The sequence below is a fragment of the Oncorhynchus gorbuscha genome, linkage group LG05, assembly GCF_021184085.1.
Source record: "Oncorhynchus gorbuscha isolate QuinsamMale2020 ecotype Even-year linkage group LG05, OgorEven_v1.0, whole genome shotgun sequence".
Lineage (NCBI taxonomy): Eukaryota > Metazoa > Chordata > Actinopteri > Salmoniformes > Salmonidae > Oncorhynchus > Oncorhynchus gorbuscha.
The window spans coordinates 88494342-88505079 of record NC_060177.1 but is presented as its reverse complement, the minus strand read 5'-3'; the positions used below and the strand labels follow the sequence as shown (position 1 = coordinate 88505079).

General features: G+C 47.8%; 1 protein-coding gene across 1 annotated transcript; it reads right to left on the bottom strand.

Moving 5' to 3' along the window:
• Positions 1–4572: 4572 nt before the first annotated feature.
• On the bottom strand, positions 4573–10514 carry LOC124035310 (ubiquitin-conjugating enzyme E2 L3-like). Its single transcript, XM_046348774.1, has 4 exons — positions 10365–10514; positions 8787–8882; positions 8397–8583; positions 4573–5814 (listed from the first exon to the last, which is right to left on the bottom strand). Exons 1-4 carry the CDS (start codon positions 10512–10514, stop codon positions 5660–5662), a joined length of 588 nt encoding a protein of 195 aa, XP_046204730.1. The 3' UTR covers positions 4573–5659.
• Positions 10515–10738: the final 224 nt, after the last annotated feature.

Genomic DNA, 10738 nt, shown 5'->3' with positions numbered 1-10738 from the left:
CTCCAGATCCTCAAAGTTCTACAGCTGAACCATTGAGAGCATCTCGACTGTCTGCATCACCTGTTTGGTATGGCAACTGCTTGGCATCTGACCGTAAGGCGCTAGAGGATTGTGGGTACGCCTCAGTCTACTTGCACATTCATCTTCTGCACATCTACCATTTCAGTGTTTAATTGCTATATTTTAATTACTTCGCCACCATGGACTCATCTTATCTTTCCTCATTTCCACTCACCGTATATAGACTTTTCTTTTTATAAATTGTATTATTGACTGTATGTTTGTTTCTTCCATGTGTAACTCTTGTGTTGTTTGTTGTCCAACTGCTTTGCTTTATCTTGGCCAGGTCGCAGTTGCAAATGAGAACTTGTTCTCAACTGGCCTACCTGGTTAAATAAAGGTGAAATAAAATACAATTTAAAAAACATCACTGGGGCCCAGCTCACTGCAGTCTATGACCTCTATACCAGGCCGTGTCAGAGGAAGGCCCTAAAAATGGGCAAATATTCCAGCCACCCAATTCATAGACCTTTTCTCTCTGCTACTGCACTGCAAGCAGTCCCGAAGCATCTGGAACCAACAGGACCCTGAACAGCTTCTGCCCCCCAAGCCATAACACTACTAAATATACTGGACAAAAATATAAACACAACATGCAACAATTTCAATGATTTGACTGAATTACAGTTCATATAAACAACTCAGTATTTTTAAAATAAATTCATTAAGTCCTAATCTATGGCTTTCACATGATTGGTCAGGGGCGCAACCATGGGTGGACCTGGGAGGGTATAGGCCCACCCATTTGGGAGCCAGGCCCCACCCACTGAGTATTTCCCCACAAAAGGACTTTATTACAGACATAAATACTCCTGTTTCACCAGCTGTTCAAGGTGGCTGGGCTCAGACGATACTGCCGGTGAAGAGGTCCCTGGGCTGGCATGGTTAGACGTGGTCTGCGGTTGTGAGGCCGTTTGGACGTACTGCTAAATTCTCTAAAACAATGTTGGAGGCGGCTTATAGTAGAGAAATGAACATGAAATTCTCCGGCAACAGTTCTAGTGGATATTTCTGCAGTCAGCATGCCAATTGCACGCTCCCTCAAAACTTGAGACATCGGTGGCATTGTGTGTGAAAAAAACGGCACATTTTAGAGTGGCATTTTGTCCCCAGCACAAGGTGCACCTGTGTAATTATCATGCTGTTTAATAAGCTTCTTGATATTCCACACCTGTCAGGTGGATGGATTATCTTGGCAAAAGGAGAAATGCTCACTAACAGTGAGAAATGTTAAGACATTTGTGCACAAAAGTTGAGAGAAATAATCTATTTGTGCATATGGAAAATTGTCTGGGATCTTTAATTTCAGCTCATGAAACAGGACCAACACAGTACGAACTGCATTTATATTTTGGTTCAGTATAGTAGCTATTGGTTAACTATTTAACATTCGGTATTGACCCTTATTGCAATAACGTATGACTCATCACATACACTGTTGTTACAGTTTATTATCTATCTTGTTGCCTAGGCATTTTATCTGTAGTTATCTACCTCGATTACCTCGTACAGCGGCACATCAACACAGTACTGGTACCCTGTGTATATAGCGAAGTTATTGTTAATCAATGTGTATTTAAATGTAAATGTATTTACTCCTTTTGCTATTTTACACAAAATTAAATAAAATGTGACTCGAGTATGGTGCCCTCTAGTGGCAGGTTGTCTCACTAGATGCCAAATTAAAAAGCCTGAACACTATCCCACCCAGTTCGCCTTGCCAGGCCACTGACGTGAATGTAGGCTATAATTTTCAGCTATGTCCATTGTTTCCTGATTTGAAATACAGACCAGGCTATTATGGAAATGTGCCTTTCTGTGGTGTCACTCTGACCACAAACGTTGTCCCGCCTTCACATCTTCTAGAAGGAACTGAATCCCTACACATTCACTTACCTATTGTTGAATCGAGCCTTTCCCCTTCACATCTTCTAGAAGGAACTGAATCCCTACACATTCACTTACCTATTGTTGAATCGAGCCTTTCCCCTTCACATCTTCTAGAAGGAACTGAATCCCTACACATTCACTTACCTATTGTTGAATCGAGCCTTTCCCCTTCACATCTTCTAGAAGGAACTGAATCCCTACACATTCACTTACCTATTGTTGAATCGAGCCTTTCCCCTTCACATCTTCTAGAAGGAACTGAATCCCTACACATTCACTTACCTATTGTTGAATCGAGCCTTTCCCCTTCACAGACAGTATATCTTGCCCAGGGACTGCAGTTGAAAATTAATTTAAAAACACACACTTTATTAAACAACAAATGTTGCACTGCCCCTCCAAAACTAACATGTTAAAGTGTTTCCATTCCAATACACATTTATTCACCCAGCCACAGGGACAAGATCCCAGCAGCTAGACACCCAGCCACAGGGACAAGATCCCATTCCACAACACATTTATTCACCCAGTCACAGGGACAAGATCCCAGCAGCTAGACACCCAGCCACAGGGACAAGATCCCATTCCAAACACATTTATTCACCCAGTCACAGGGGACAAGCTCCCAGCAGCCAGACACCCAGCCACAGGGGACAAGCTCCCAGCAGCCAGACACCCAGCCACAGGGGACAAGCTCCCAGCAGCCAGACACCCAGCCACAGGGGACAAGCTCCCAGCAGCCAGACACCCAGCCACAGGGGACAAGCTCCCAGCAGCCAGACACCCAGCCACAGGGGACAAGCTCCCAGCAGCCAGACACCCAGCCACAGGGGACAAGCTCCCAGCAGCCAGACACCCAGCCACAGGGGACAAGCTCCCAGCAGTCATTCACCCAACCACATGGACAAGCTCCCAGCAGCCAGCCAACCAGCCACAAGCTCCCAGCAGCCAGACAAGCTCCCAGCAGTCATTCACCCAACCACATGGACAAGTTCACAGCAGCCAGACAATGGGACCAAATGGTTAGCCATCTTTATTATGAAACATTGGACTGAATCACACAGCTGTTACACCCTACTGGCAGACAGACAGCTCAGTGTAAGGTACCTGTTACACCCTACTGGCAGACAAACAGCTCAGTGTAAGGTACCTGTTACACCCTACTGGCAGACAGACAGCTCAGTGTAAGGTACCCGTTACATAGGACCACTGTCACTGATGTAAATCAGTCTGTGTCAAAAATGGCACCCTATTCCCTATATAGTACACTACTGTTGACCAGAGCCCTATATAGCACACTACTTTAGACCAGAGCCCTATTCCCTATATAGCGCACTACTATAGACCAGAGCCCTATTCCCTATATAGCGCACTTCTTTAGACCAGAGCCCTATTCCCTATATAGCGCACTACTTTAGACCAGAGCCCTATTCCCTATATAGCGCACTACTTTAGACCAGAGCCCTATTCCCTATATAGCGCACTACTTTAGACCAGAGCCCTATTACCTATATAGCGCACTACTTTAGACCAGAGCCCTATTCCCTATATAGCGCACTACTTTAGACCAGAGCCCTATTCCCTATATAGCGCACTACTTTAGACCAGAGCCCTATTCCCTATATAGCGCACTACTTTAGACCAGCGCCCTATATAGCGCACTACTATAGACCAGCGCCCTATATAGCGCACTACTATAGACCAGCGCCCTATATAGCGCACTACTATAGACCAGCGCCCTATATAGCGCACTACTATAGACCAGAGCCCTATATAGCGCACTACTATAGACCAGCGCCCTATATAGCGCACTACTATAGACCAGCGCCCTATATAGCGCACTACTATAGACCAGCGCCCTATTTAGCGCACTACTATAGACCAGAGCCCTATTCCCTATATAGCGCACTACTATAGACCAGCGCCCTATATAGCACACTACTATAGACCAGAGCCCTATTCCCTATATATAGCGCACTGCGTATGAACACAGCACATAAGTGCCCTACAATTTGGCCAGAACCCTATAAAGGGAATAGGGTGCCATTTTGGACTTAACTTCAGTCCCCCGGTGTTGCCCCAGTCAGGTCTGACCCTTCACTAAGACCTGGGGGGGGTGTTCTGTTCCAGTGGCTATATCAGCCACTGAGATATACATATATAGGTGTGAGTTAGTCTCTCCGTGATGACAAATAAGATTTGGTTCACGGTGACAAGATTATATTTATGTAGAGAGAAAGGAGGTGGCGGTTCCGATTTTGAAATGTGTATGTGCCGTTTGACAATACGGGTGGGAGTGACGATGATGAGCGGACTGGATAACAGACTTACAGCAATTACGTGAGGAGTCAGAACTATTGTTTTTAACTTCCACACTTTTGTCTTGAGCAGACTGCAGTGGATGGAGTACACAGCTGACCTTATAAAACACAGAGGGAGATAGCCAAAAGTATTTCAGAAGGAAGTCTCAGAATGCAAATGGAGAAAATATGTCCAATGCAAAGAGGGGCATCCTCATAAACAGAAAATAATGGAACCTGAAGTACATCGAGTATTCTTCCGTTTTCCAAACCTAAAAATAAAGGCATTTTGGACCAGTGGGGAGAAAAACAGACAATCATCACCAGTCAATTACACTTGTAATTACACTTGTAATTGTAACAACTGATGACAATATTGGCTCATTAAATCGGTTGGCATTTTGTCTGTTCAGTGGACTGGCTTCAAACTGAGGGGGATGGACAACGGCTTGTTCCACAGAAAACAGTGCAACTACAGAAGCAGGGAAGTCAGAAGGGAAAAACATTTCAGCACACACTTCCAGGGCCTAGATAACGTTTCAGCACACACTTCCAGGGCCTAGATAACGTTTCAGCACACACTTCCAGGACCTAGATAACATTTCAGCACACACTTCCAGGACCTAGATAACATTTCAGCACACACTTCCAGGACCTAGATAACGTTTCAGCACACACTTCCAGGGCCTAGATAACGTTTCAGCACACACTTCCAGGGCCTAGATAACGTTTCAGCACACACTTCCAGGACCTAGATAACGTTTCAGCACACACTTCCAGGACCTAGATAACATTTCAGCACACACTTCCAGGACCTAGATAACGTTTCATTTTGGGGTGTGACAAGACTAAGGTGAGACAAGAGAACAGGAAACAGAAAATAAGAAAAGCAGAAACATACTTTTCATTCTCTGTCAGAAAAATCTCCTTCCACAAATTAGTGCTACCACAAGAGGCATACGATACTCAAGCTGTGATTTCTTGTTTTTCCTCTTTTTAAACAAACAGCCAAACTAAAACATTGGATTTTTTTTAATCATTTCCTTCTACTCCCTCCCCAACCTCATTAGTTCACCATCTTTAACATGGAAGTGATCTAACCAAATTTTTTTTTCATTTTAATTTAAGAAAATAGTAGAAAGTTAGTAACGGCCTCGAGCTATCACCAGGAGGAGAAACCTGTCTGATCCAGGGTCCTGTGTAAAGGGTAGGCTGTGTCGGCAGCCATGCGCTGAGGTGAGGCTGCTAGGATGACATGTATGTGTGAGGGAAGAATGGAGGAGAGGATGTGTGGGGAGATGAGGAGGAGAGAGTGGGGGAAGGTACAGAGAGAAGGAAGGAGAAGACATACATTTGGTTGTGGGGGTGAGGAAGGGAGAGAGAGAGGGGGCTACACACTGGTCAAGTAATCAGTCCATTGGTCTCCTTTCTCCATGTTTCTTTGTAAACTCTTCTGCGTTCTTAAAGAATTTTTTACGGTCCTTTGAATATTCTTCTGCTAAGTCTGCCCTCAGAGGGTGCTCTGGCTGGGGGTCGTTCACCAACGCAATCAGGGACTGAATTACTGCAGAATAGACAGGGAAAACAAAAGCATTAGTACAAAATCAATTGTTACATTGAGAACCTGAAATGACTAGTGAAAGTGTTATTTTCCTGTCATCTGCTCCAGTGTCAGGGTATTACAGGGGAGGCAGGTAGCCCAGTGGTTAGAGGGGGAGGCAGGTAGCCCAGTGGTTAGAGGGGGAGGCAGGTAGCCCAGTGGTTAGAGGGGAGGCAGGTAGCCCAGTGGTTAGAAGGGGGAGGCAGGTAGCCCAGTGGTTAGAGGGGGAGGCAGGTAGCCCAGTGGTTAGAGGGGGAGGCAGGTAGCCCAGTGGTTAGAGGGGGAGGCAGCCAGTGGTTAGAGGGGAGGCAGCCAGTGGTTAGAAGGGGAGGCAGGTAGCCCAGTGGTTAGAAGGGGAGGCAGGTAGCCCAGTGGTTAGAAGGGGGAGGCAGGTAGCCCAGTGGTTAGAAGGGGGAGGCAGGTAGCCCAGTGGTTAGAAGGGGGAGGCAGGTAGCCCAGTGGTTAGAAGGGGGAGGCAGGTAGCCCAGTGGATAGAAGGGGAGGCAGGTAGCCCAGTGGTTAGAAGGGGGAGGCAGGTAGCCCAGTGGTTAGAAGGGGAGGCAGGTAGCCCAGTGGTTAGAAGGGGGAGGCAGGTAGCCCAGTGGTTAGAAGGGGAGGCATGTAGCCCAGTGGTTAGAAGGGGAGGGGAGGCAGGTAGCCCAGTGGTTAGAAGGGGAGGCAGGTAGCCCAGTGGTTAGAGGGGAGGCAGGTAGCCCAGTGGTTAGAAGGGGAGGCAGGTAGCCCAGTGGTTAGAAGGGGAGGCAGGTAGCCCAGTGGTTAGAAGGGGGAGGCAGGTAGCCCAGTGGTTAGAAGGGGTGGTTAGGGGGGCAGGCAGGTAGCCCAGTGGTTAGAAGGGGGAGGCAGGTAGCCCAGTGGTTAGAAGGGGAGGCAGGTAGCCCAGTGGTTAGAAGGGGGAGGCAGGTAGCCCAGTGGTTAGAAGGGGAGGCAGGTAGCCCAGTGGTTAGAAGGGGGAGGCAGGTAGCCCAGTGGTTAGAAGGGGGAGGCAGGTAGCCCAGTGGTTAGAAGGGGGAGGCAGGTAGCCCAGTGGTTAGAAGGGGAGGCAGGTAGCCCAGTGGTTAGAAGGGGGAGGCAGGTAGCCCAGTGGTTAGAAGGGGGAGGCAGGTAGCCCAGTGGTTAGAAGGGGGCAGGCCCAGGTAGCCCAGTGGTTAGAAGGGGGAGGCAGGTAGCCCAGTGGTTAGAAGGGGGAGGCAGGTAGCCCAGTGGTTAGAAGGGGGAGGCAGGTAGCCCAGTGGTTAGAAGGGGAGGCAGGTAGCCCAGTGGTTAGAAGGGGAGGCAGGTAGCCCAGTGGTTAGAAGGGGAGGCAGGTAGCCCAGTGGTTAGAAGGGGGTAGGCAGGTAGCCCAGTGGTTAGAAGGGGAGGCAGGTAGCCCAGTGGTTAGAAGGGGAGGCAGGTAGCCCAGTGGTTAGAAGGGGGAGGCAGGTAGCCCAGTGGTTAGAAGGGGAGGCAGGTAGCCCAGTGGTTAGAGGGGGAGGCAGGTAGCCCAGTGGTTAGAGGGGGAGGCAGGTAGCCCAGTGGTTAGAAGGGGAGGCAGGTAGCCCAGTGGTTAGAGGGGGAGGCAGGTAGCCCAGTGGTTAGAGGGGGGCAGGTAGCCCAGTGGTTAGAGGGGGAGGCAGCCAGTGGTTAGAGGGGGAGGCCAGTGGTTAGAAGGGGGGAGGCAGCCAGTGGTTAGGTAGCCCAGTGGTTAGAAGGGGGAGGCAGGTAGCCCAGTGGTTAGAAGGGGGAGGCAGGTAGCCCAGTGGTTAGAAGGGGGAGGCAGGTAGCCCAGTGGTTAGAAGGGGGAGGCAGGTAGCCCAGTGGTTAGAAGGGGGAGGCAGGTAGCCCAGTGGTTAGAAGGGGAGGCAGGTAGCCCAGTGGTTAGAAGGGAGAGGTTAGTAGCCCAGTGGTTAGAGGGAGGCAGGTAGCCCAGTGGTTAGAGGGGGAGGCAGGTAGCCCAGTGGTTAGAAGGGGGAGGCAGGTAGCCCAGTGGTTAGAAGGGGGAGGCAGGTAGCCCAGTGGTTAGAAGGGGAGGCAGGTAGCCCAGTGGTTAGAAGGGGAATTTGAAAATAAGAAATGCCAAGTTAAATAAAGGTAAAAAAATAAAATAATAATAACATAAGCATTGCAGACATAATTTACATTCTAGGCAAATGAGAGGTATTTAAGTCCTGACTTGACATGCATGTGCAAGTCAACTTTCAGGAAAATTCAGCACTGTTATATACTGTGTAAAAGTTTAAGCTAATGTTCCAGCTCTCCCAACAGAGGGCTGAGCGCGCTCCCCCCAGAGGGCTGAGCGCGCTCCCCCCAGAGGGCTGAGCGCGCTCCCCCCAGAGGGCTGAGCGCGCTCCCCCCAGAGGGCTGAGCGCGCTCCCCCCAGAGGGCTGAGCGCGCTCCCCCCAGAGGGCTGAGCGCGCTCCCCCCAGAGGGCTGAGCGCGCTCCCCCCAGAGGGCTGAGCGCGCTCCCCCCAGAGGGCTGAGCGCGCTCCCCCCAGAGGGCTGAGCGCGCTCCCACCAGAGTGACTATGGGGAGACTGAGGCTCACTCACCTTGGTCTGTTTTGGTGGCCGGCTTCCAGTTCTCTGCGCTGATGACAGGCAGACACACCTGTCCCTTCTCGTCGATGTTGGGGTGGTAGATCTTCGTCTTGAACGTGATCTTGGGGGGCTTGAAGGGGTACTCGGCGGGGAAGATTAATTCGATCCTGAAAGCTCCCTTGTCATAAGGTGCGTTGTCCTGGAGGAGTAACGTGTAGAAAATAAACCACGGTTAGTTAGTGTGACCATGACCATATCCAAGGAGCATCCTGTATAACTGTGTCACGTTCCATACATGTTATAAGGTCCGTAACTACAACAGGGCTTCTGTGAACTTTAAAAGCCTTCACGAGAGAATTGTGATGCCATGAATTGACGATGATAAGGAATAAAACCACTTACAGGGACAATGAGACCTTGCCAGGTCAGTATGTTGGATTCATCCACTTGAATGTTTCGGAAGTTTTTCATTCCAGACTTGCGAATCTCTTCAAGTTCCTAAAAAGACAGCGACATACAACATTATGGCCTGTAAAGTGACCCCCTCCAATGAGGAGAAGGAACATAAAGTGTAATGTATAATCCTACTCTTAGAAGAGGTTAGGAGAACTTCCAATTAACTGTGGCTCCACATTCACTACAACAAGTCAAATGTCATTCAAGTCATTATGCCTGTGAGGCATCAATGTCTGTGAATGACAGCAAATATGGCATTGACATGTCTTGTTGACGTAAACAAACCTGAAAGCCAGAAAGCTTTTACTAAATCACGTTTTGTTTGGCCCACACAATTCAGTTTACCGAGTGTTTATTATTAATTAGGTGTAGAAAAACGTTTCGGTTTCGTTTACTGCAGCAAACCTTCACGATGACCACCATGAGTTAACTGCACCATGAGTTAATTTTCTACATTTTCTATCTGTCTGACTATCTATCTAGTAGCGTAGGTCTATTATAGACCTACAGAAAATGGTTACTGTTAGTGACAACAACAACAAACAAATATCAAATACAACACTTGACTAAATGTACTTCCACAACCATACGTGCGGTGATAGTTAATGCTATTTACTAGCTAACCACTCGCGGTTTCGTTTCTAATAAAGGATAAAGTACTAACATTATCCGACTGGCGAGATAACTAGCTGAGGTTACAGCAGTTAACGTGACTGTAGCTCACAAGTCGCACTGATAATAAACCGGGCTGACTTGAAAACGTTACAGTGAAACAGTTGTGCGACTTGCTTAATCCTCTATAAACATTTTTTTGGGGGGGGACAATGAGATGTGTGTTTGTGACTCGGGTCACATTGTAAAGCGAAACGGCCTTTATTGGGTTTAGTTAGGTGGCCAAAGTATTGTTCCCCTTCTGTACCCTGGAGATTGGTGTCAGTTCTAAATATTAGCGAGCAACATTACATACTGCGTTTCCCTGCTGTGATCCTCAATTTTGGCTTATATATATATATATATATATATATACACCGGTGTTTCTAAATCAGGAGTGTTTTTAATTACGCCGATTCTGTGGCAAACCGTTCCGTCTGACGGTGTGTTACAAAACGTTTTTTGCAACTGAAACGATTCGCTCCAAACGTTTTTTTGCAACTGAAACGATTCGCTCCAAACGTTTTTTGCAACGGAAAAAAACGAGTTTCTATTGGATAGACGGAGGTAGGTCCCTCCCCGTTTCGTTCGCTATGTTTGGTTCTCAAACTGTTTCCGATGTAAGAGGTAAATGAATACACCCTATAGTTTGAGCTGGCTAACCTAACTAGCTAACGAAAGCTATCTTAGTAAACGAAACAAGAGTGACTTCTCGCTTTTAGCGGGACATTAATTTCAACGCACAACGTTACGGATACGCATCGTGACGAAATCGTGGCAGCGTTGGGTTGAATAATGACTAAGCACTTAGATAAAAACCATTCGGCTTAAATGTTGATAGATATATGAAAATAGTGCGATCATGAGATTTACCTTGTGCAGTCTCCTGCTCGCCGCCATCTTGAATCTACTGCGGGTACCCAGAATACACTGCGGAGACAGGGCGGATTGCTTTCGCAGTTCCAAAAAAAGCGACACGCTGGACGCGTTCGAGCGGGTCATTTTTATCAAGTCGGCGACCATGGTTGGTCACCGCCTATTCCAAAGTCTGTTGCATTATGCCAATAGAAACTGTCCGACTTGCTCTTACATGAACTTTACACCAGCCACGTGATCAAAGGACATGAAGTTTCGACTGCAGTCGACATGCTCCTCAGCCGTTGCAATTTGCAGCAATTCGCCTACATTGTGGGAAGCATTCGTCAATCAATCGTTATATAAATGTTATTGTTTGACAAACGCGACCA